Source organism: Sodiomyces alcalophilus (assembly GCF_042370955.1).
Source record: "Sodiomyces alcalophilus JCM 7366 unplaced genomic scaffold ACRALscaffold_4, whole genome shotgun sequence".
NCBI lineage: Eukaryota > Fungi > Ascomycota > Sordariomycetes > Glomerellales > Plectosphaerellaceae > Sodiomyces > Sodiomyces alcalophilus.
This window is the reverse complement of record NW_027263535.1, coordinates 779,593-801,856: the sequence shown is the minus strand read 5'-3', so window position 1 is coordinate 801,856 and position 22,264 is coordinate 779,593. Positions and strand designations below refer to the sequence as shown.

The 22,264-nt window shown below is 56.2% G+C and overlaps 13 protein-coding genes across 13 annotated transcripts; 6 read left to right on the top strand and 7 right to left on the bottom strand.

The window, feature by feature from the left end:
• Positions 1-173: 173 nt before the first annotated feature.
• Positions 174-1,861, bottom strand: ACRALDRAFT_1076884 (uncharacterized protein). Its single transcript, XM_071018555.1, has 2 exons — positions 1,206-1,861; positions 174-1,109 (listed from the first exon to the last, which is right to left on the bottom strand). Exons 1-2 carry the CDS (start codon positions 1,659-1,661, stop codon positions 312-314), a joined length of 1,254 nt encoding a protein of 417 aa, XP_070874556.1. The 5' UTR covers positions 1,662-1,861; the 3' UTR covers positions 174-311.
• Positions 1,862-2,771: 910 nt separating this feature from the next.
• Positions 2,772-4,454, top strand: ACRALDRAFT_2019286 (uncharacterized protein; the record flags this gene model as incomplete). Its single annotated transcript, XM_071019968.1, has 3 exons — positions 2,772-2,801; positions 2,876-3,249; positions 3,281-4,454. 3 exons carry the CDS (start codon positions 2,772-2,774, stop codon positions 4,452-4,454), a joined length of 1,578 nt encoding a protein of 525 aa, XP_070874555.1.
• Positions 4,455-4,914: 460 nt separating this feature from the next.
• ACRALDRAFT_2041872 (uncharacterized protein) lies at positions 4,915-6,807 on the bottom strand (the record flags this gene model as incomplete). The annotated part of the gene is made up of 1 exon (XM_071021196.1): positions 4,915-6,807. The coding sequence occupies one exon, from the start codon at positions 6,805-6,807 to the stop codon at positions 4,915-4,917; it is 1,893 nt and encodes a 630-aa protein (XP_070874554.1).
• A 1,315-nt stretch (positions 6,808-8,122) lies between these two features.
• Positions 8,123-8,709, top strand: ACRALDRAFT_211260 (uncharacterized protein; the record flags this gene model as incomplete). Its single annotated transcript, XM_071023582.1, has 5 exons — positions 8,123-8,153; positions 8,223-8,359; positions 8,407-8,476; positions 8,562-8,577; positions 8,622-8,709. 5 exons carry the CDS (start codon positions 8,123-8,125, stop codon positions 8,707-8,709), a joined length of 342 nt encoding a protein of 113 aa, XP_070874553.1.
• Positions 8,237-9,917, bottom strand: ACRALDRAFT_1082276 (uncharacterized protein; the record flags this gene model as incomplete). The annotated part of the gene is made up of 2 exons (XM_071019287.1): positions 8,237-9,553; positions 9,878-9,917. The coding sequence occupies 2 exons, from the start codon at positions 9,915-9,917 to the stop codon at positions 8,784-8,786; spliced, it is 810 nt and encodes a 269-aa protein (XP_070874552.1). The 3' UTR covers positions 8,237-8,783.
• Positions 9,918-10,226: 309 nt separating this feature from the next.
• ACRALDRAFT_1051109 (uncharacterized protein) lies at positions 10,227-12,210 on the bottom strand. The gene is made up of 3 exons (XM_071015673.1): positions 11,865-12,210; positions 10,779-11,766; positions 10,227-10,728 (listed from the first exon to the last, which is right to left on the bottom strand). The coding sequence occupies exons 1-3, from the start codon at positions 12,135-12,137 to the stop codon at positions 10,559-10,561; spliced, it is 1,431 nt and encodes a 476-aa protein (XP_070874551.1). The 5' UTR covers positions 12,138-12,210; the 3' UTR covers positions 10,227-10,558.
• A 315-nt stretch (positions 12,211-12,525) lies between these two features.
• Positions 12,526-13,146, top strand: ACRALDRAFT_2084753 (uncharacterized protein; the record flags this gene model as incomplete). The annotated part of the gene is made up of 2 exons (XM_071022456.1): positions 12,526-12,912; positions 12,967-13,146. Coding segments are annotated over 2 exons (567 nt in total), but the record flags the coding sequence as incomplete, so codon positions are not given.
• A 768-nt stretch (positions 13,147-13,914) lies between these two features.
• On the top strand, positions 13,915-15,279 carry ACRALDRAFT_2027258 (uncharacterized protein; the record flags this gene model as incomplete). Its single annotated transcript, XM_071020451.1, has 1 exon — positions 13,915-15,279. The coding sequence occupies one exon, from the start codon at positions 13,915-13,917 to the stop codon at positions 15,277-15,279; it is 1,365 nt and encodes a 454-aa protein (XP_070874549.1).
• Positions 15,280-16,603: 1,324 nt separating this feature from the next.
• ACRALDRAFT_2019281 (uncharacterized protein) lies at positions 16,604-18,077 on the bottom strand (the record flags this gene model as incomplete). Its single annotated transcript, XM_071019967.1, has 9 exons — positions 16,604-16,685; positions 16,950-17,047; positions 17,077-17,112; positions 17,281-17,319; positions 17,371-17,422; positions 17,457-17,646; positions 17,679-17,808; positions 17,874-17,987; positions 18,039-18,077. The coding sequence occupies 9 exons, from the start codon at positions 18,075-18,077 to the stop codon at positions 16,604-16,606; spliced, it is 780 nt and encodes a 259-aa protein (XP_070874548.1).
• A 521-nt stretch (positions 18,078-18,598) lies between these two features.
• Positions 18,599-19,790, top strand: ACRALDRAFT_2135824 (glycoside hydrolase family 24 protein). The gene is made up of 3 exons (XM_071024105.1): positions 18,599-18,838; positions 18,920-19,050; positions 19,194-19,790. The coding sequence occupies exons 1-3, from the start codon at positions 18,706-18,708 to the stop codon at positions 19,485-19,487; spliced, it is 558 nt and encodes a 185-aa protein (XP_070874547.1). The 5' UTR covers positions 18,599-18,705; the 3' UTR covers positions 19,488-19,790.
• On the bottom strand, positions 19,579-20,113 carry ACRALDRAFT_211265 (uncharacterized protein; the record flags this gene model as incomplete). The annotated part of the gene is made up of 4 exons (XM_071023589.1): positions 19,579-19,710; positions 19,755-19,824; positions 19,884-19,987; positions 20,066-20,113. The coding sequence occupies 4 exons, from the start codon at positions 20,111-20,113 to the stop codon at positions 19,579-19,581; spliced, it is 354 nt and encodes a 117-aa protein (XP_070874546.1).
• A 33-nt stretch (positions 20,114-20,146) lies between these two features.
• Positions 20,147-21,234, top strand: ACRALDRAFT_211266 (uncharacterized protein; the record flags this gene model as incomplete). The annotated part of the gene is made up of 5 exons (XM_071023590.1): positions 20,147-20,195; positions 20,225-20,733; positions 20,806-20,811; positions 20,888-20,974; positions 21,040-21,234. The coding sequence occupies 5 exons, from the start codon at positions 20,147-20,149 to the stop codon at positions 21,232-21,234; spliced, it is 846 nt and encodes a 281-aa protein (XP_070874545.1).
• Positions 21,235-21,506: 272 nt separating this feature from the next.
• Positions 21,507-22,053, bottom strand: ACRALDRAFT_2019278 (uncharacterized protein; the record flags this gene model as incomplete). Its single annotated transcript, XM_071019966.1, has 6 exons — positions 21,507-21,573; positions 21,623-21,637; positions 21,666-21,715; positions 21,764-21,841; positions 21,872-21,886; positions 21,934-22,053. The coding sequence occupies 6 exons, from the start codon at positions 22,051-22,053 to the stop codon at positions 21,507-21,509; spliced, it is 345 nt and encodes a 114-aa protein (XP_070874544.1).
• Positions 22,054-22,264: the final 211 nt, after the last annotated feature.

Here is a 22,264-nt window from a genome sequence, read left to right as displayed (position 1 = left end):
CAACGTACCCGGGTACCTACCTGTGCTCAACATTCAAAGGGAACTACATAGGTACCTACGCGGGAGGGGGTGGTTATAGGTCAGAGCTTGAACAGAGGATTTTGCTCTGACCAGAGCCAGGTCAGAGGTATAACTGTCAACATGATGTTCTAAGACTGTCGACAGTCTGACCAGTAATCGGGCTCTGACCTATAAACCCCCAAACCCGCGTAGGTAGGTACTAAGTAAACTTGGGAGATCTGAACCCAGATGTATTTAGTAGATTCTTTCTGCTATCATCCATCAAGTCCAAGTCGGCCTCATGTCTCGATTCAGAGCACAGTCTCGCAGAAATCGCGAACCGCATTCAAGAAGCGATCGACATGCTCGGTCTGATGGGTAATGTTCAGCGACACAAACCCCCGGCTACTCATGTAGATACCCTTACTCAAGAGGTAAAAGTAGAACAAATGGCGAATGCGGACGCCACTCGCACCGGCAAACTTGAATCCTGCCACATTGCTGATCCCGTTGACAGTGACAAGGCCGCCATGCTGAGCATCAAACGCCTCTGCGACGCCCTCACGCAGGCGCCTCCCCAGCTCGGCGGTCCTTTCTAACTCCTCCCGCGTCAGCAAGTCGGCAGCCACAGCGCCGGCCGTCATGGAGAAGATGTTGTTGTTCCAGGTGCCCGAGTGCTGCAGGGCGTCGGCACCGGCCACGGATGGGTCGAACTGGGCCATGATGTCCCGCCGGCCGCCAAAGGCCCCGAACGAGAACCCGCCGCCAAAGTGCTTGCCGATGGTGGTCATGTCCGGGACGATGGCGAGGTGTTCCTGAAACCCGCCGTAGAAGAGGCGCGAGGTGATGATCTCGTCGAAAATGAGGACGGCGCCGATGCGGGTGGCCTCTGCGCGGAGAAAGCTGAGGAAGGCGTGGGTGCCGGGGATCATGCCGGCGACGCCTTGCATGGGCTCGACGAGGATGACGCCAATGTCCGGGGTGATGCGGGCGCGCGTGGCTTCAATGTCGTTGAAGACGCCCGTTACCCAATCGTGGGGGAGGTTCAGGGGGTTGGGTACTCCGAACAAGAGGGTGCCGCCATGGTAGCCATTTTCGAAAACCATGACCTAGGGAAGCCGAGGGCGATAGGATGAGCAGAGAGTCACGACCAATGTGGTTGGTAGCATCAAGACGAGAGAAAGAGGGAGGGCGACCCGGCTCACCTTTTTCCTCTTGACGAAATGGAGAGCAGTGGCAATGGCCATGGTATTGGCCTCGGTTCCCGAGTTGCAGAAGCGTATGGAATCGACGCTGGGAAAGCGGCTCACCAGCTTCTCGGCCAGCTCGACTTCGCGCTCGTTGGGCCCACCCAGGGTGAAGCCAGTCTTGGCGGCACGCTCGATGGCGGCGAGGATGGCCGGATGCGAGTGGCCATACATGCCGGCATTGTACTCGGACACCAAGTCGAGGTATTCGCGGCCGTCGACCGAGGTCACGTAGCAGTCCCTGCCGCCGGAGAAGGTCAGGGGGAAGGGGTCGAAGCTGAGGACAGACCGTAGCGTCCCACCGGGGATGACATTGCGGGCACGTTGGTGGTATTCGGCCGACTTTGGGTTCTCTCTGATGTATTGCTCGAGTAGCCCGGCCAACTTTTGGTCGACATTGGCTGTCTCGGGCATGTTGGGTGTAAACCAGGAGATGGGTTGTGGTTAAGACGATGAGAAGCTACCGTAAGTCGACACAATCATGACTTGAATGACTGATAGAATAGGAGAGTGATCACATCCGTGGGATCGTCATGTCACGAAAAGGATGCATATAATCTCAAACTCATGGGCTTCGTAGGCTGATGGATGGACTCTCTGGAAGCCACTTGTGCGACCTCGTGTGATCCGAGCCCATGAGGGGTCGGGTCCGAAGCGGTACCGGGCCGAGTTGGGTGAAGCACATGCATCCGATTATATCCGTTCGTTCAGTGAATACACATTACAGGTACTTCGCAGTACGAAGTAACGTTGGAGCTTGAATTGGCCATGAGCGTATCAACAGTCCGGTGGAAAGAAGGAAAGGACTTTTGATCATGTACCCTCCCTGATGACGAAGCCGAGGGGATGCGGGGTAAATGATCCGTTTCAGGCTGATAGCGATAGACAAAGAGATACCCACAGGTACACTGTGTGAAGTACAGATAAGACAGTGCTTTGCTACAGCCCACCGGTAATCGGGGCTTGTAGAAAAAGTGCATCATCACACAACTCCATCCAACTTGACTTGCGACTCATCCTCTTGTTCATCTCGCAGCCACAACTCACACCTCACAATCAGAGCAAGACTTCTTAGATTAATCATATCCAAAAGTTCTTTTTCTGTTATTTTCTTTTATTTTCTTTTAGAGTTTCATCAAAACATCTTCACGGGAACAGAACTGCCCTGTGCTCCGCCGATTAGACACATTTCTCGAAACCTCCCGGACAACTGGTGAAGAATCTACCAGGTCAAATCTTTCATCTTCTCCTTCTCACTGCTACTATCCGCATCTCTCCTGTCCCTCCAGCAGTGTTTATATACCTCGGCGACCCTCCTCCCATTGCGACACCTGGAACCGCACGACCGGTTGTTGAGTACCAGGCTCTTAAGGACAAAACTCGATTTCCGAGTGTCCTACAGCTCACGTCCACCTCCTATTTCCCTTACAACCATGATTGCGCTGCTCTCAAAACCGACGCCTCCTCTACCTCCACCCATTCGATCACGTACTGCATCTTGAGCGCCTTCATCGACACGCGCCAATGGTAGATCCCAGAACCGACTCCCTCATTGTTTGTAACCCCCCTCACCCCTTTCCAAGGCCATAATCCATGACCTCCGGCGCTAACCATGGACCGCGAACCAGGCGGAGTTCGCCTCCCTACTCGATGAGGCTCTCATAATAGCCCTGGTCGGCGATTATGACCTGAATGATCCCGCCCAGCTGGACGCCGCCCGCACCACCCTTCAGGCCCTCGCCGAGAATGTCCCTGCCGAGGAGGCAACCGGCTTCAACCCCAGCGGTACCTCTGAAGCCTTCTCACTCGATGGGCTCACCGACGCGAAGGAGACTTCGAGTCTATCGCGTGATTCGGCCTCGCACGCCATGGACAGCGAGTCGTCTGCCACCACCTATACCGACCCGCCATCCGACGGATTTACCTTTGCGAACCCTGCCCCCCGGATTCGGTCGTACGAGGGCAAGTCCCAGGGGACGCAGATTGCGCATCTGCATGAAATGTTTGCCAATCTCAAAGTCCACGATGTGCAGCTGGGCGTTCAAAAAGGCCGAGGGTGATTTCCAGACGGCACTGGAGAACCTGCTCAACCTTCAGTACCTGGAATCCACGGGCGAGCGACAGAAGGGCATTGATGGCTTCTTCTGTCCGGACAGCGATGGGCCTATCAAGAAGAAGAGAAAGGGGAAGCAGCGCCGAGCTCCATCGTCCGCTGTTGTGTCCCCAACTTCGCCTCATGCGACAGACCACACAGGTCTGGAAGAAATTCTCTTCGTCGCCGAGAAACTCGACCTCCCCATCGAGGAGGTCTCCCGTGTCTACAACCGCAACGGCTCCAAGGTGAGCACGATTCTCGAATTCCTCGACCGCCACGCCCAGCAGGGCATTTACACAAACGACGCCGAGACGAAGGCCCGTATATCCGACCTATCCAAACGCTACCAAAAGCTCCCCAGCCACTACCTGTCGCCGCTGGTCGGCCTGGTAGGAGACATTCCCCAAACCGTCGAAGAGCTCGCCGCCCTCCTCGACGCCAGCTTCTCCGGCTTGCCCCCGCAGCGCCTCGCCATAAGCTACAATCTCAAGCCTCTCGCAGGGGAAGAGATTGAAGCAATCCCCACGACGACCGGTCCCAACAAACAGAAGCAGGCCATCCGCACAACCGCCAGCGTGCCCATCCTCTCCTCCGCCCCCCTGGGCCACAAACCCCCGAGCTACCAGGCGGCCCTCGACACCGTCGCCCTCGTCTCAGCGTCGCGCCAGCACTCCCAAACTGCCGCGGCCCAAAACTTCCGCAAAGGCGCCTCCCACCCGCTCTACCGCCAAGCGGCGTCCGTCTACGCCGACCGCGCCCGCGGCGAAACCATCGCCTACCTCCGTGCCCGCGGCGCCGTCGCCGACGCCCTCGTCGCCGACCGCTGCGCCGAGTCGGGCGACCCGGACGTCATCGACCTGCATGGCATCGAGGTCGCTGACGGCGTGCGGCTCGCCCTCGACCACACGAGGGGCTGGTGGCGCCGCTTGCCGGGCGAGTACCGCGCCCGCGCCGCGAGGGAGAGCGGCGGGTTCGTGGTCATCACGGGGATCGGGCGGCACAGCGCCGGTGGGGTGTCGAGGTTGAGGCAGAGCGTTGCGGCGGCGTTGGTGGAGGATGGGTGGAAGGTGGAGGTTGAGACGGGGCGGTTTCGCGTTGTGGGACGGAGATGATTTTCTGGACTCTTGCTTTTTCTTGCATGCGCGGCGTTATGAAGATGAAATAAATGAGACGAGGTCATGTGTGGATATGGATAGTCCATGAGTCTCAGGAGACATGATGTCAGGAATGTCTCCCGGGTCATGAGGTAGCAAACCATGAGATGGGACAATGCTAGATGAACAGGAATGTTAACACTGCACCTAACTCAGGTCACGAAAAGCGGAATGGCACGGTAATGAGATGACTGTATTCCCAAGGGTTAGATGGGTGGAAGGACGGAAGCAACGCTATCCTGAACGCCAAACCGAGCTGGTATCATCATCTCCCGAATGGAGCCCGCCCTGCCCATGTTCCATCATGCGACCCGACCCTCCCCATAACACATATGCACCCGGCTGACACGCAGACAGATGCATACACAGACAAAAAGAAAAATTAGGTACAGTGAAGGATGATCAGAGTAAAATCTAATCACCTGGCGGCTACTCTGGCCGCGATATCTTCTCCCGCTCGTTTACCCGAAAACACCCCGTCCGCAAGGGACAGGCCACTGATGTACCCATTGGAGCACAAGCCCACGGCATTCCGGCCCGCGGCGTACAAACCGGGGATGGGCATCTTTTTCTCCTCGTCGAGCACCATGCCCGTGTCTTCGTCGACGGCCAAACCACCAAGCGTGAGACCGGGGGTGAGATGGACCCCATCAGGAGCGACGGAGATTTCAATCCCGTAAAAAGGACCCCGGGAAACGGGAGAGCGGTACTCATCCACCTTGCGCAACGGGTCGGGCCTCCCGTCCTCAATGGCGGAATTATACGCGTCGACCGTCCCGCAGAGGCCCCGCGCATCGACGCCCAACTTGGACGCCAACGCCTCCACCGAGTCGGCCTTCTCGTAAGCCCAGTAGAGCCACACGGCGCGCTGTATGCGGACGGGCATGGGGACCTGGGTCCACAGCTGCCGCTTGGCCTTGGCCCAGGTGGCGGCGTCGAGGACGGCGTACCCCTTCCCCCCGTGGTGGAGGACCATGGCCTCGCTGAGCATGGCGCCGTAGACGTCCTCGGCGGCGATGCGGGTGCCGTCCGGGCCGACGACGACGCCCTCGACGAGCGCGGTGGGCGGGTAGAGGAAGCGCCAGGCCGACATGCGATCGAGGCGCGCGACGGCGCCGCCGGCCGCCTGGCCCAGGAGGATGCCGGAGCCGTCGTCGGCGGGGGTGCCGAGGCTGCCGACGCGGGACCACTGGGGGAGGTACTTCTCGCGCATTTCGGCGTTGAAGGCGAAACCGCCGGCGGCGAGGACGACGGCGCGCGTGGGCACGACGGAGGGCGGCGGGGCGTTTTCTTCCCACAGCGCTTCGGCGCGTCGGTGGGCCGGTCCGGCGACGAAGGGGAGGGTGAGCTGGTACTTGGCGACGCGGCGGCAGAGGGCCTGGTGTTTGGCAAAGGCCGGGTGGTGGGCGGGCAGCGAGCGGCACCCGAGGCCGACGACGGCGCCGGTGGAGGGGTCGCGGACGACGTTGGTGGCTTTTGTGGCGGGGAGGAAACGGACGCCGAGGCGCAGGGCGGCGTCGGTGAGGCTGCGGACTAGGCCGATGCCGGAGAAGCCGGGGTGGTGGACGCGGTGGCCGCGCGGGGCGGGGCGGGCGGCGTCGCGGAAGGGATGGGAGGTCTCGTTGCCCGAGTAGGAGAGGTAGTGCTCGTCGGTGGTGAGGCTGGTCTTGTAGGGGCAAAGGGCCGAGTTGAAGCGGACGCCGTGGGCTTCGAGCCAGGCCATGCGGGCGGTGGATTCGTCGCAGAAACGGCGCAGGGTGGATTCCCGGACGGCATCTCCGACTTCGAGGCGCAGGTAGGCCAGCATGTTCTCCGGGGTGTCGTAGTCGATGCCGGCTTCTATCTGCTGCTTCGTGCCGCCACCGGCGTATACGACACCTCCTGAAAGGGCGGTTGCGCCGCCTCCGTGGGCGCGATCGATGAGGAGAACCGACGCACCATTTTCGGCGGCGGCAATGCTAGCACAGAGACCGGCTACGCCGCTGCCTACCACGATGACGTCGTACGATTCGTCCGAGGGGGAGGTCGAGAAGGGGCGTCGCATCGTGTTTCGGAAGTAGTGCGACGTGTTAGAGGGGAGAATGGGTCGGATTGCACGGCTTGTGTCTCGTCGGGCGGCGAGGGAGAGGTTGGTATACGAAGCGTAGGACGAGGGAAAAGGAGAGACTGTCCTTGAGAGCGTCGTGAAAGCCGCGTACGTCGACGGTGAAGGTCGGAATGGCGAAGACGGCAGAGGCGATGGCGAGAACAGTACGGCTCGTGATCTGACAGCCAACCTTGCTGCGCTTCCTCTTCCCAAGGCGTGATGCATGACGCAGGAAGGGGCGGGGCTGGAAAGAAGGTATCCCCTGGGGACGACCTAGTTAGTGGTATGAGAGTTGAAGGTGGTATGAATGATCAAAGGCGGTGGTGATCATAGTATCCACGCGTGGCTCTGGGTTGTTCGTCTTATATGAAGCAGCTGGTATTACGAGACACGAGGGGTTGTCTTGTTTTGTTTAGATCGGGTAGAGAAGCAAAGGAGGGGTTGATCAAGGAGTGTGTAAGAACGGAAAGGAAAGGAAAGAGTGAAAGAAAGAGCGAAAGAAGGCAAGAGCGAAAGAGCGAAAGAGTGGTATGCAGGTGTATGCGCGTCGGTCAAGTTGGACAGATTCTCAAGCCATGGTCTGACGTGGTGGTTGCCGTCCTCTTCATTTTTCCCTTGCGTTGCCCTTTGTTGTCCTCCCTCAGGTGTCGCGGATTGTTTGCTGTGGACTGTGGACGAGTGAGGGGTCCTGTATACGAGGGCGGACCGAGGACAACCCGGTGGAGGAGATGTGCGTAGAACGGCGATGTGGTGGAAGGGGAGAAACATGGGGGAGGCTGATGATATAATGGAGGGGGTCCTTTTTATTTTATTTTATTTTATTTGTTTTATGTCTTCCTTTTCTTCTTTCCTTCGTTCCTTCTTTCCCCCTAGTCAAGGATACGTATAGTCATGGGGTGGAATGTTCCGAAGCCACATGGCAAGATCAGGTGAGTGAGACACATGGAGAAGTAGCTTGCGCTTGCTCTTCCCGCTGAGCGCGGTATCGATACAAGGTCTAATTGGGCAGCAAGTACCTGTACAAGCGGAGATGTATACCGAAACGGGACCTTGGACGTCTTGGATTCTCCACCATCCTAACCGACCGTTCCGTTTACGGAGTACGTTGTACAACCACTGTCAATGGTTCGTCTGTCGCTATCCGTAGCATGTCATGAGTTGATATAGCGAAACGAGTAACACGGGAAATTGAGAACGGCGGAAGCTTTTACAGGTGGATGGACAAGCAGGCCACAGATTATTACACAGGTATAAGTGATGGACTTGCCCAAGGTACATATACTGGCGGTTGGGTACATTAGCATGGTACCTTACTCGTCGTACCTATGTACATACCACGGGTATCCAGGCTCTCGGGTCTTAGTTCTTCGATCTTGACGCGTGTTTCTTCGGGGACTTGATAAACTCCGAAGTCTCTAGCAAAGTATTTACTTGTGATGATGCATATCGCGTCTCTTTGGTGGAAGTTTCCGTTCGACGCGTTTTTTTCTTAGCAGTGAAGGATAGAAGAAGAAAAAAGAAGAAAAAAACCGTCCGGGAGATGCCGTACAACATGGCCAAGCCTGCTACTTGTCACGACTCATTTGCCTACAAAATACAACGTACCTACTTTGTATAGGGATACCAATACTACGTGTCAGTCCTCTCCTTTTCCGCGCGGCACGTTCCGCAGCCGAGCACCGTCGATGGCTTCGTACTACAACGTACATTGTCGGAAATTCATCACTTCATCACGAAAACCCTCCACGGCCACTCGCCATCTAATCGCCCAATGCGGGTCGAGACGAGACGGAATTCGGATTACTTGCAAAGTTGTACTATTAGAAACCTTCGTCTTACCATGGGCCCGTCACGGTTGCTTCCCTGTATCGACTCACGACATATGGCACGTCTTGTGACTTGAAGAGCAAAGACGAATCTACTCCGTAGGTAATTTCATGTCTCATGTAAGTATACGGCGTCAGTTTCCTGATGCCCAGCTTCGCCCGAATGCTTGTGTGCTCTTAGTTACCTATAATACTTGGCCCTGAACGCCGGAGCCGGTTTGCTCCGTCCCGTAGCCACACCCGGTCCTACCAGGCCCATGCCTATGTCGGGAATGGCCAGCCCGATGTCCTCTCTATGTAACCCTCCTTCTCAATGCAATGACGAATTCGCCGAATAGGTACGTTGTAATCGTCCCTCTGCCCTCACCGCCTTCTCTATTCCCCCTTCGCCGCAAGGTGGTCCCCGTACTTCTCCCACACGTCCAGCCCCGTCAACCACGAAGTAAGCAGCATGGCGACCGCCACAAGTCCGGGCTCAACCGAGACCCAACCCAATGTAGCTGCAGGGATCACCAAGTCCACCGAATCCGCCACCGTCTTGCGCGCCAACTTCCTCACCCGACGGGCCCTCCCCTCTCTCTCCTCCCGCTGCCGCCGTTCCCGTTCCTTCCCGTCGTCCTTCTCCTTGCGCTTCTCGTCCCGGGACACCGCAGTGTCAGCAACCGCCGCCGACGAAAGGGGAAGGAGACGGCGAATTTTCAACCCCGCGCTCAACACGGCGCAGATGAGACCCCAGAACCAAAGCTTCTGCGCCCACATGTTCAGCTCGTCCGCCCGCTCCGCCCCGAAGACGCCCAACCCCGGCTGTCCCGTCACGTCGGCCATCATGTCCGGCAGCGTGATGGTCTCGAGGAAGCCAAAGGTGCCCAGGAGGAGCGACGCGTGCAGGTCCAGGTGCACTTCGGCCGATTGCGGGCCGGCGCGGAGGCTGGAGACGAGCGATGCGGACGCTACGAAGGGTTCGAGGAACTTGAACGTCCGCATCGCACGGCGGATCAGGTTGATCTGGGCTGTGAGCGGGCCTAGCAGGTTGAGGACGACGGCTGAGGGCGAGGCCGTGGAGGTGAGCAGAGGCAGGAGGGCGGGGAAGCCGGCGAGGACGAGGAGGGCGGAGTGGAATCCGCGGAGGAGGCGTTCGAGACCGACTGGAGGTAGGTTAGCTTCATAGTACATGGAGGGCAGACTTCGTGTGAGACGGATAAGTGACTGCATGAGACATCATCTCGAAGGGCTGCTCAGACCCAGGTATGGTCGCCCAGACAGGGGCAAAATGAATGAAGATGGGCCAAGTTAAATGTGTAACAAAGAGCGAGGACACTTGAGGGACGGTGTAAATGGAGGGATAAGAGCTGAATGAAGAGCGATTTGACGGGCACAACTCCCATGGACCTCGAGAACGACCAGTCGCACTCTCTGCCTGGCGGTCAAGGTATGGGCACAGAATGGAATAGGAAAAGATGGCAACGTACAGAGATCGGTCCCGACGAGGATGAACTGCTGAAAAGACATGACGATGATGTGCTGGAGCCAAGACCTAACGGGGGAGATTATCCCTCAAAGTCTCAAGTCGGCTGTTCGTTATTTGTTGTCCAAGCACAGGTTGGAGACTGATTGTCGGTCCGAGACAGGACTGAGGAGCGAGTGCTTTTGGACACAGTTGCTTTCAAATAAACTAGCCACATTAGTGAGTGGGCGATGAGGCTGAAGCTGAAAGAAGGACGGGACGGACAGCCTGAAAATTTCCTACCAATTGCCTAGGAGATAATCTGGTCAATCGAGTCCAGGACAGGGGTCGGAATCCTGGGTCCGAGATGGTCAAAAGCGACGCCAGAGTGCATATTTCTACCCCAGAGACAGATCAGAATACAGTAAGTCGACAAAACTGTATCAAGTCTGTCCAAATGGCACAAATGATGGATCGTGTGGTCTGCTCAGTGCTCCGTGATGGCCTAACAATGGCCAGATCAGCATACAGAGGACCACAATGGGACTATTGGCAGTCGAAAGACTTTATGAAAGACTCAAGTAAAGGAAAAAAGGCGCAAAAGTAGTTATTTACAAAGCCCTCTTGGCCGCCAATGCTATATCCCCCGGCTCCATCATTTCGTCGCCTCTATCTTTGCTTCTTCGATCCCAGACCATGTCGAGCTCTACTGGCCGGGAGCCACCAGCTTGCCCTCGGCACGGGCCTGAGGATTCCATCCACCCGCAAGCGCCGTGCCGCCGACCTGCTCGGCGTACTCGGCCATTCTCTTCTCGAGCTCGGGGCGGAAGTGGCGGATCAGTCCCTGCAGAGGCCAGGCGAACGCCTCACCCAGAGCTGTTCAGATGTTAGTACAGGGAAGAAAAACGACAGCAAGGTAAACATACCGCAAATGGTGTGGCCCTCGACTTGCTTGGTCAGCTCCTGGAGCATGTCAATCTCCCGCGGCCGGCCCTGGCCCTTCTCGAAGCGCTGCATAATCTGGTACGTCCACTTGCTGCCCTCGCGGCAGGGCGTGCACTGGCCGCACGACTCGTGCTGGTAGAAGGCCGACAGCCGGCTAATGGCCCGCACCACGTCGGTGCTCTTGTCCATGACGATGACCGCCGCCGTGCCGAGGCCCGACTGGCTGTCCTTGAGCGCGTCAAAGTCCATCAGCTGGTCGTCGCAGATGGACTTGGGCAGGATGGGCGTCGACGACCCGCCGGGGATCACCGCCATCAGGTTGTCCCACCCGCCGCGCACCCCGCCGCAGTGCTTGTCGATGAGCTCGCGCAGCGGGATCGACATCTCCTCCTCCACCGTCACCGGGTTGTTGACGTGGCCCGAGATGCAGAACAGCTTGGTGCCCGAGTTGCGCTCCCGCCCGAACCCGGCGAACCAGTTGCCGCCGCGTCGGCAGATGGTCGGCGCCACCGCCACCGTCTCGACGTTGGCCACCGTCGAGGGGCACCCGAAGAGGCCCACCGACGCCGGGAACGGCGGCTTGAGCCGCGGCTTGCCCGGCTTGCCCTCCAGCGACTCGATCAGCGACGTCTCCTCGCCGCAGACGTACGCTCCGGCGCCGCGGTGGAGGTAGATGTCAAAGTCGTACCCGGATCCGCACGCGTTCTTGCCAATCAGCCCTTCCTTGTACGCCTCGTTGATGGCCGTCTGCAGGACCGCCGCCTCGTTGTAGAATTCGCCTCGGATGTAGATGTACGCCGCACTGGCGTTCATCGCCCGCCCGGCCACCAGGCAGCCCTCGAGGAGCTTGTGGGGGTCCTTTCGCATAATCTCGCGGTCCTTGCATGTGCCGGGCTCGCCCTCGTCGGCGTTGACCACTAGGTATCGTGGCTTGTCGTCCTTGTCCCAGTCCTTGAAGTTCATAAACGACTACATCAAAAGAAAATCCCATTCGTCAGCATATCCACAACCTCACGCAACCGAAGCTCGGTCTATATTCAGGCCACCCGCAGAAATCGTAACCTTACCCATTTGAGCCCAGACGGGAAGCCAGCACCTCCTCGTCCACGGAGCCCGGACGCCTTGATCTCGCTGATGATCCAGTCGTCGCCCTTGAGGAGGATCTCCTTCGTCTTGTGCCAGTCACCCATCTTCCGGGCCGAAGCTAGGGTTGGTGGCATTCGGCCGAGCAGGTTCTGGAAGATGCGGTCTTGGTCCTTGAGACCTCCGTATGATCGTACGGTGGCATAGTTACGCGCAGCTTGCGCGGCCTGCGCGGGTAGCCGTCGTGGGGCGGCCATGGTCGGGGTATGGAAGGTGTGATGATGCTTGGGAGGGATTTCGGTCAGTTCGGCCAAACGAGGAACTGGAGGCAAAGTGCCAAAAGGCTTAAGAATGTACCGTCATTGATTGGCCAATCGACCTTGGATGTTCATAAAGTCACGTGTTTCCACGCGTGAGTGTTGATGCATCTAACCATTACCGACCTGACCCTTTACTTGCATTGCTCGTTGCTTACCTAACTGAGGAAAGGTAGAGCTACAAGTCGACCTCGACCTCGACTTCGACCTCGACCCGACCCCAGCAACTCCTACGTGGAGTGTCGACAAGAATGCCACGCCTACATCCACCTAGATAACGCAATTGCTTGGAGACCGGGTCTTCGAAACTCACGCCGCCATGTCCTCCAGCAGCAGCAAACGTCGCTCCATCCTCTCTCCCATCTCCAACGCGGGACCCCAAGCTCCTGTCAATGCTTCCTCTTCGGCCAAGGTCTCCGACAACAGCATCCTGACAGGCACCCATTCCATCACGATACAGTCCGAGAGCGTAATACACCCTCGCGCTAGACTCGAATCCACGAGCGGCAGCATCCTCGTGGGCCGCCGCTGCATCGTCCACGAACGCACCCATGTTGGCTCGACCGATGGCGACGAGACCAGTGGCGGCGTGGTACTAGGGGACTATGTCACTGTGGAATCCGGCTCGGTTGTCGAAGCTGGCGGGACGGAGATTGGCGAGGGGACTGTTGTCGGCGTGAAAGCACGTATTGGTCGCGGCGCAAAAGTGGGAAAGGTGCGTCACCCTGAAGCGTCACCGTATTGAATGCCGCAGCTGATTAGGTACTAGAATTGCACGATCACGCCGCTATCCACGGTCAAGCCGGGCGAGACCATACCCGATTTCACCGTCATATACTCAAACGGCCGGCGGAGGACGGACAAGCGCGGTGTCACCGAGCTACAGCACAAGGCCCAGGCCAGACATGTGGAGGTATTGAAGAGATTGATTCCCAACAATCCGGCGAGACGTCCAGCGGCAGCTGGATGACCGGATAACCTTCAGCTTCTTCGCTGGGTTGACAGCCGGTTCGGTCGACGCGCTGATAAAGATGGCAGTTCGGCCATGAGTCTGGTTATCTTCCCGTTTTTCGCCTCACGCCCTAATCGTCTAGCTTGTCCTGGTTTGTGCGCAGGCATTGTTCTCTGCATCTCATAGCCATTGATTTAATGATATACCCAAAGTACCTTCAGCATCTGAACGCCCACTTGCGCCTTCGTGGGTCAACCTTTTGTGGCTACGTCCAAACAGAGTTGGGAGGCTTGCCGCCTCGCGCGCACACACAAAGTAAAAAAACGAAGACCATTTCGTGATATTCGCCTCGTCCATCTCATTCAGACGACGATTTTTGCCTGTACATCCTGCTTTCAGGTTCGAGGACAGAGACCTGCTTATGGGTCTCAACTGTCGCGCGTCAAACATCTTCTACCATCGCGCGTCAACACGCGAACAAGGGCTTCGCCTGCCGTCCTATTCATTACTCCAACACTGACGGTAACATTGAGCACAAGATGCAGAAAAGTTACATTCGAAACTAAACTCAATCGTATACAGTAGGTTTAGACGTGTCGTTCGAGGCTGTCCGTGGCGTTCCGTTTTCGAGGAGCGCCAGGTTGGGTACGAATATATAAGGAGCCCTATCATCCTGGGCAATTGCCCAGGAAAGCGACAGTCACTGGTGTCCGACTCGATCGAACAAACTCCCATCGCATCATCCTTGCGATCCCCCGATTCAATATGTGGGACTTCACAGACCACCCTGCCACCGTCCTGGTGACGAATTCCCTTCTAGCCCTCGCCAGCCTGTACACCCCTCAAAAATACCGCCTGGTGCCGTTCGGCGCCCTGCTTTTGCAGTTCTGGCGCGGCATCCGCTACATTCAACACAAACCGGGGCTCGCGTCCTTTTTCTTCCTGCCGCAATACTTTGACTGGTATGTGGCCGACTTGGTGACCAAGGCCGTCACCATCACCATGATGCACTTTGGCGTCGTCCTCATTCTCGAAAAACAAAAGCCCCCGCCGGCTGGAGGTTCCTGGCTGGACCAAGTCAGAGCGTCGTACAAGATCCTGTCCAACTTGAGGCGCGTCGGGACCAACATGGTCGCGCCGCAGGTTCCGGTGCTGGTCGACGGGGAGAAAGAGGAGGCCTTGGGGCCCCAAGACACCCCTCCGCACAGCTTCGGGAGCCGGGTCGGCGTGGTGTGCCGCGAACCGCGGGTCCGCTTCCTCGCGCGCCGCTCGGCCATGGCGGTGCTCCTCCTCTTCGCCGAGTTTTGGGTCAAGCCGATCATCTGGGACAAGACGATCGGTCCGGGATATGAGGATTACGCCCCGGGAAAGGAAGTCTTATTCCGTCGGCTGCCTAGCATGACGGCATCGCAATTTTTCCGCGAGTGCCTGATCCGGACCCAGATGGTGTTCGAGGCGTTCTGGTCGGCGTACGCCGTCTATACGTCCGGCCACGCGGTCTTCTCCGTGATTTGCGTGGGCATCGGGCTCGACGAGCCGCACGAGTGGCCGCCCATGTTCGGGCACGTGCGGGAGTCGTATTCCATCAGGCGCTTCTGGGTCAAGTACTTCGATCGGCTGATCTATCGGACGCTGAAAGGGTACGCTCTCCTGATCGCGCGGCTCGTGGGCATCGCCAGGCGAGAGGACGACACGGACGGCACGCTGACGGGGTACGCCCTCTACGTCGCGCGCATGTTGGGCATCACCAGGCGAGAGGGCGACGACGACGGGTGGAGGATGGGACGGGGCAAGGGAGAAGGAGAACCCTGGCGGCGGTGGTTGGTGAACGGGCTCATCTTCGGGGTGAGCGCGTGGTTCCATGCGCAGACGTCCTGGTGGGCCGGGTGGAAGTGCGCGTATTGGGAGGAGGTTTGGTGGTGGACGCTGAGCTACTTTGGCATCATCGCAGAGATCGCCGCGCAGGAGGCGATGAAGAAGTGGGCACCCAGGTATTACGAGAGGGCGAACAACGGATGGATTGGCAAGGCGATCGGGTTCTCGTGGCTTTTTTTCTTTCTTTTCTGGTCGTTGCCCAAGTACATGTATCCCAATTACGTCTGCGATCCCGGACGGGCCAGGAGGGAGTAAAATCTAGGAGCAAGTTCATCGAGGTAGCAGGATACCCCGTTAATAAAGACGGTTTGTCCCGTAGCAGCCTCGCTCGCCCCGGAAACAAGTCCTCGGGTGAGGTCGTCCAGCGAGGAACGGAGGTTCAGGCAGCTGCGTTGACAAGGATGTCGGGATCTTGACCGGATGTGAGGGAGATCAGGTAGGTGGACGGGTTGGCCATATCTATGACTGGGTTGCAGTAGTGATTCTGCTAAGTTGGCGCAGTATCTCTCGAGATGGGGGGTGAGCCTGGCATACAAATGATTACATCTGAACTTGAAGGTAGTAACCACTCGCTCTTCGACTGTCGACTCAAGGGGCCATGTCTTGGCTTCTTGGCCAGTTACTTGACCAAGGACCAGGTGGAGAACGGAAAGCAAGAAGCAGAGGAGGAAATGCCTGGCCGAACCACCCCCTTAAGGGACCGCATCAACAGACCATAGGCGGCATGACCCAGGGACTCGTACAGATGGATACTCGAGAACCGGTGGGCTTCAAGACATGGCGCGACGACCACTTAGCCGCCTGCTCCGGGTGAAAGACCCTGGAAAGGACAAGACCACGCTGCATCATCGACGAGTTGAAGAGTTCCACCACGGACAATGCCGCAGTGACTTGTCGTCGTACTTCCGCCAGGGCGCCGACTCGTAGATCATGTCACGCTGTCCTGCGTGGCCTAATCTGCCCGGTCTATCTGCTTGTCAAGCAGAAGAGATTGTCAAGCAGTAGAGATCATTTGTCAAGCAGTAGAGATTGTCAAGCAGTAGAGATCATTTGTCAAGCAGTAGAGATTGTCAAGCAGTAGAGATTGTCAAGCAGTAGCGATTGTCAAGCAGTGGAGATTGTCAAGCAGTAAAGATTGTCAAGCAGTAGAGATTGTCCGTCTCGTACATGCTGGAAGAGTGCGCTCCTATAAGAGCAAACTGCTCTCTAAGGAGGGGAATGGAATAAGCAAAACCTTGAAGCAAGCCTGGCGAACTAACCCAGATACACCTTTTATCTCTGCCTTCGAATACTATCGGCTTAATAGCTAGACCAGTGCCCAGGTCTTTCATAGAACGACTCCTACTAGTAACTACTAAGGTAAGGCGAGCGCTTGCTTCTACTCCGACTAAACTCGCTCGCTTTAACTTGATCGTTATTCCGACTATACCACTTAGTTATTCCAACTATAGTTCAGATATATATACAACGTAGACCGTGCGGAACTACGGTTATAAACCACTCTAACGTCTTTATATCAAGTTAGATTAATCCGATCGCTTGGACTTAATTAACAGATAGCTTGTTTATTCGAGCGAAGCTAATAGTAGCAGTAGCAGTAAGTCTTTTCTTCTTCGTCGTCGTCGTCGTCGTCGTCGTCGTCATCGTCGTCCTGATTGGAACTATAGTCGGAATAACCAAATGGTGCAGTCGGAAGAACGCGCCTCTTAATCTATTAGGAGCAACGAGAACTTGATAACGATAACGCTCTAGTATGTCTGCCCGCGGAAATCAAAGGTCTTCCGGAGATCGCTGCTATTAGTAGGGCCGGGAGGATCTTCGAGAGGAACGCTCTTATCATGGAAAATAACGTGATGATAGCCTGGGTCTCTCCGGGGCCCTCTAGATTAACGTATTACTAGATCCCAGTAGGCCAAGAGACGGACTGGAGCAACCTAGCCAAGTAGCCGTTCTGGCGCGAGGCAGCCCGCAGCATCCACGGCCAATCGACAGACGATTTTCCGAATCTCGTCCATAGTAAGGACTTGCCGTATATTCAGTTCGCCCTGGGACCGTTCCCCTGTAACAAAAACCTACTTTGGCAGACGGCTTGGATCAGTGCAGAGGCCGCTTATAAGCAGGTTTCTGAAGAATAATAGGCAGGTCAGGTGACCTGGCCTAAAGCGGGGTAGTAGAACTTAAGCAATTACGCCTGCCGTGGCCGCAGGCAGAAGACTTATTAATAAAAACATCTTTATGATCGTTACATGTAATCACTGATGTTACAAGAAGATGTTCCGTGACCTGAAGGAAATGCTTGGTAATCAAGTGATTAGTAAGCCGATTACCCGGGATCTCATCTCTCACCAGCTCAAGATTCCATCCTTCCCCCTCAACATCTAGCACCGGCTGCCGGACTCTAAGCTTGCGCAATGGGCACTGAGAATTAGGACATATTCTGTTGACCAAGAGAGTATTGGTCGCTAGAATCTTCGTGAGACGTCAGAAACTCGTGCAGCTTGAGATGAACGCGCCAGGGAGCTCCCATGGCCGTGCCATTCGTGTGCCATCGGCGCACGTCGGACCTAACGACGACTTGCGGTCCAGTTTCAACTCTTCGTCTCCCCAGCGGAGGAAGCTGCGCTTGTTCACACGAAGCACCAATTCTATGTTACCCGTTTCTCCCAGTCTGAGCCAGTCAGGACGCCAGAGCGCCCGGTGACAAGAGCTACAAGTCCGCTCTCCCGAGATGCAGAATCCTCCTGCGTCTTCCTTGAGGTGCCTCGCGCCGTCTCGTCGAAACGCCTAACCAGGAGGCCTTGTGTCTTAGAGCGCCCAGAGAGACGTTAATCCCCAGCCGCGTATTCGACCCCGCCATACTGCGTCGTGTGCTGGTTTTCCATACCGACCTTCCCGATCAAGTTCAGGTGTTGGGCCCCGAAGCCGTGTCGCAGTTCGACGCGAGGCCACACCCCTAAATGCCTCTACCTCAATGGATAGCACATGTTTGGATATGCTTGGATAGGCAACTCAACTATCCTCTCCTGGCGTCCGTCTCTGGCCCACCCCACCATTATCTGCAGGGGTCGGTTCCGCAATTATGCGCCCTTTCAGACTATTCATGGTCACCAATCTGGATAGATGTACGACCGATTGCCGCATCCTACCAGTTCTACTGGAGTGAAGGGGCAACTGCCGAGACTTGGAGATTGGTGATTCGCCAATTCTTATCATTCTACAACCACCTTCCTATCGGCTTCCTAGGCTATGAGTGTGTATGTATGCCGAGCCCCTTTGACTGCGGCCAACCTCCAAAGTCTCGCGCAGGCCGCCATCGGCAGTGATCGACAACACCCCACCCACGGGCACGGCAAAGGTAGGACCTGCGGGCGGCTCCGCTTGATGGCTTGGAGGGGGGCTGCATGGACCTTGCATGCAATGACGATGGCGAGATTCGGCTTGCTTAGATGCCTCGCGAAAGACTTGCTGGTCTCGATTCGGAAGGTGCTCTAGGTCGTCGTCTCAGCATGATTGAGAGGAATTGTGTATAAATAGGAGAGGACCAGCAAATGTCTGGTAGAAGAAGCCTGGATCTACATTGACGAACAGATTTACATCTCAAACGGTCACTGAATACCAAGATCTTACACGGTGCCGTCACATCTGAGCATCCCGTCGACTACTTCCCCTTTCCGTTTCATAATGGTCTCTTTCAAGCAGCTCGCCCTCCTGGCACTGGGCGCCGTCCAAGTACAGGCGCAGTGCGTCGGCCCGGCTATCAATTCCGCGGCTCTTAACCTCATCAAGGAGTTTGAGGGATGGAGGCCCAACATTTGTGCGTTCCCTTCTACGTTACATCACCCAGTTCCCTTGTTATTCAGACATTATTTCTATATTCCTGGCTAACACTGTAAAGACCGCGACCCCGTCGGCCTCCCCACCGTCGGATACGGCCACCTCTGCCGCGACTCGAGCTGCTCTGACGTCCCTTACCCAATTCCCCTGTCCGTTGCCAACGGCGAGCGTCTCCTTCGGAGCGACCTAGCGGTGAGTCTATCCCCTTTGCACTTCATAAAACGTCGCCTTCTCTGTTGTCATTCTACCTGGACAGCCTCCCCCTATTTCTCTCTTCTATCTTTTCTTCTTTCCCGTTCTGCAAGCTTGACCCCTGACCAACCATATCCACCCAGACCTACCAGAACTGCATCACGATGCAGACGGCCTCGTCCGTCGTCCTGAATGCGAACCAGTACGGCGCCCTGGTCAGCTGGGCCTTCAACGTCGGCTGCGGCGCCACCAGCACGTCGACTCTGATCCGCCGCCTCAACGCCGGAGAGAGCCCCAACACCGTCGCTGCCCAGGAGCTGCCTCGCTGGAACAAGGCTGGCGGCCAGGTCCTGCCCGGCCTGGTGCGCCGCCGTGCTGCCGAGGTAGAGCTGCATCGTACTTCCACCAGTGTCCGTGCTCTGCCTGCTTGCTCTTAGGTGTGGCTAGCGGTATGGCATAGGTCTTGGTGGGATATCGATGTGGAAGCTGGTTGTGTGATGGGAGATTTGGGCGAAAGATGAAGCCGGATTACATGTTGGATATGATAATCCGATGTGACCGATCACTGAAGTTGAGAACATCGCTGGCTTGGCCTTGGTCCTTCAGTGTCTTTCTCCATGTATGATATATCTTGCGATATTTCTTGGAAGATGGATGGGACTTGGCAATTGTCAGCAGTATAGAAAGGCCGAGAGAGTACTGACATGAACCCTTGACATGACCTTGATATGGCGGCCGCAACACTTCGCATTGTGCTTATGCTGTTGGTGGTTACTTGAGCCGACCTCTGTTCCCCTACCCCTGGCTAGACTTCCCTCTGCTCTACTGCCGACCATATACAGCCCATCTTGAGGAAGGGCAACAGATTTGTGAAGGTAAGATCATAGAAAGAACGAAATTCTTGCCCATTCATCGAATAAGGCAACCACCTTCCTTCCTTTCTCATGATGGGATTAAGAGGAAGGAGCGGCCACAACTTACCATATCAGGGCTTAGGGCCTAGGTGGTATCTCACAATCTTATACCACAACAGTATCCCCATTTTCCTCTTTTCCCTGCCCATCACCAGTAACGGGAGGTAAGAAGCCATCTTGTGATGTTTTCCTACAGCGTCAAACCATTTATCGTGTCCCATGAAGTCGAAAGTGACTTATCGAGTTGTCAGGTGGCCCAGTGCTGACCAGCAGCAGCAGCCCATATCACGTCTTTCTTATTTCCAACTATATAATCAACCTCTCCCGTAAGAAACCCAAGGCTCTCTCAGAACCCAAGGTGGTCGCCTACCCATTATATCCAAGGTTCTCCATTAACAACAGTCCATGGATAGCATCATCAGCGACAATGGCTGGCAGCCCCAACAAATCGCGTTACAACACGCCCAATGGCCTGTCGCCTCGTCTTCTCCGGGCCAGAAGGCGCTTTGCCCGCAGGATTGCTGCCAGTGTCACCAAGCGCTCGAGTTCTAGCGAGCCGGATGCAGGTGGTGAGGCGGCAGTCAGTCCGTCGCCGCAATCCACCTCTGGCAACCGACAGCAGGTGATTGACGACGGCACTGGTGGTGACCTCCGAGACCCTTGCTGCCGTTGCGCTAGCCATTTGACCAAAATCGATTTCGAGAACTCCATGGCTAGCATCAACTTCCGCTCGTGCCGGGACAGTACTAGTCAGTGGTTTGGCGGCTCCGTTTGACATTCATAGTCTAACGTTCTTCTTAGAATTGTCGAATAAATGTGACCATTGTCAGTCTAATAACAGCAGGCCGTGCGTCGCTGTATAGTCATACCTTTTCTCTATGATATCTCCGCCGGCCAGTAATTCACTAACCTTCACTTTACAGTTATCTGTGAATGCCAAGAAGGCAGCCATAATGCTGCAGAAGATCCTCGTTCGGGCCGCTGAGAGAGGCATGGGCGATAAGCTGCGGGTACGTGAGGTGGTCACCGGACGCAAAGGCATAGCGCTAACCCTTTGTAGCACCATGCTATCAAGATGCAGACCAAGCTAAAAATTACCCTCGCCGCCCACCGTTGGGACCGCGCCTTGCCTTCCGCTCAAGACAAGACCACGGAGCGTCGGTCGGGCGAGGTCGCCGAGGCTCAAGTGCAGGCCCTGGAGGCCATCGCCGCCGAGATGGCTTCGATCCGCAAGACGCTAAAGACCATTAGCCGTCGGCTGCGTGAGTAGCACAGAGAGGAACCCCTTTAGGCTTCCGGACTTCCGGCCGTCCCTATGGCAATGTCGTCAAGTAATATCAAGGCCGGCCAGGGAGGACGGAAACGAGAAAAATAAAAGTGTGCGCCCTCGAAAAGAGAGCCTCAATGTTTGGTGAAATCACCTTTGTCTGCCTAGAGTCTCTATCACAGATGAAGAGTTCTACGTCTCAATACAATAATAATATATTATGTCCATCCGTGGGTTTTGACAGACTCTAATACCTGCACCGGGCCATCACTGCTTCAAAATTGGACTTGCAGTTGGGACTCGAGAAATGGAGAAGGTGCAGGAATGGCAACTCGTCGGTACCTGTGCAGTCGTTTGTCACGGAGTTACTCGGTGACGGGTCTAGCCCCACACCGAGAGCCGGATGCTCGGACTCCGGAGTGAGCACTCCACACGGCCGGACGGTGTTGATGCCCGAAGCTGATAGATTCGCCCTAAAATGCAACTACACGTGTATTACATGTTGGGTAAATTGGGGCCTAATAAGACCAACAAGATGCCGCTTGATCCAATTCGAAGAAACGGAAAGGTTGTCCCGATATGTGTACGTGACGAGAGCCATTCCCGCAGACTCTATGGCCAATACTCCAAGTCAGTCCACATCCATGCATGTCATCTATTGAACAAGTCTTGAGTGGTCGGTCGTCGCTAGGATATTCAAACGGTCTGGGCAATGTTGGGATACTCTCTCTGATTCGCACCACCATTTATCATTCGAGTGACAACCCGACCTTGGCGTTGTAACTGGTGAAAAGGCGGTCGGAGCACGAGCTGTAGTGACATCCGATATACCTCACTCATAGGCCTAGGTCCTTTAGGCTCGCGTCTTCAACAAATTGGATCGCGATTATGCGGGGGAGCATTGGCTGTAAGACTTGGCGAATTGGGGGATGGGTGGGTGGTGATCGACGAAGACTAGACGCACAAGAATGCGAGGATGAGAAGAGGACTGAGACAGTTTTGGATGGGAGTGGCTTGGCGAACGCAAACAGGT

What these genes read in the sequence shown, in the direction of transcription:
- ACRALDRAFT_1076884 (XM_071018555.1), bottom strand. Translation starts at nt 1,661, where the DNA reads ATGCCCGAGACAGCCAATGTCGACCAAAAGTTGGCCGGGCTACTCGAG. An exon ending in ATTTCGTCAAGAGGAAAAAG is followed by an intron (nt 1,110 to 1,205) that starts GTGAGCCGGGTC and finishes CGGCTTCCCTAG; the next exon opens with GTCATGGTTTTCGAAAATGG.
- ACRALDRAFT_1051109 (XM_071015673.1), bottom strand. Translation starts at nt 12,137, where the DNA reads ATGGCCGCCCCACGACGGCTACCCGCGCAGGCCGCGCAAGCTGCGCGT. An exon ending in TCCCGTCTGGGCTCAAATGG is followed by an intron (nt 11,767 to 11,864) that starts GTAAGGTTACGA and finishes CTTTTGATGTAG; the next exon opens with TCGTTTATGAACTTCAAGGA. An exon ending in CGAGGGCCACACCATTTGCG is followed by an intron (nt 10,729 to 10,778) that starts GTATGTTTACCT and finishes ACATCTGAACAG; the next exon opens with CTCTGGGTGAGGCGTTCGCC.
- ACRALDRAFT_2135824 (XM_071024105.1), top strand. Translation starts at nt 18,706, where the DNA reads ATGGTCTCTTTCAAGCAGCTCGCCCTCCTGGCACTGGGCGCCGTCCAA. An exon ending in GGGATGGAGGCCCAACATTT is followed by an intron (nt 18,839 to 18,919) that starts GTGCGTTCCCTT and finishes AACACTGTAAAG; the next exon opens with ACCGCGACCCCGTCGGCCTC. An exon ending in TCCTTCGGAGCGACCTAGCG is followed by an intron (nt 19,051 to 19,193) that starts GTGAGTCTATCC and finishes ATATCCACCCAG; the next exon opens with ACCTACCAGAACTGCATCAC.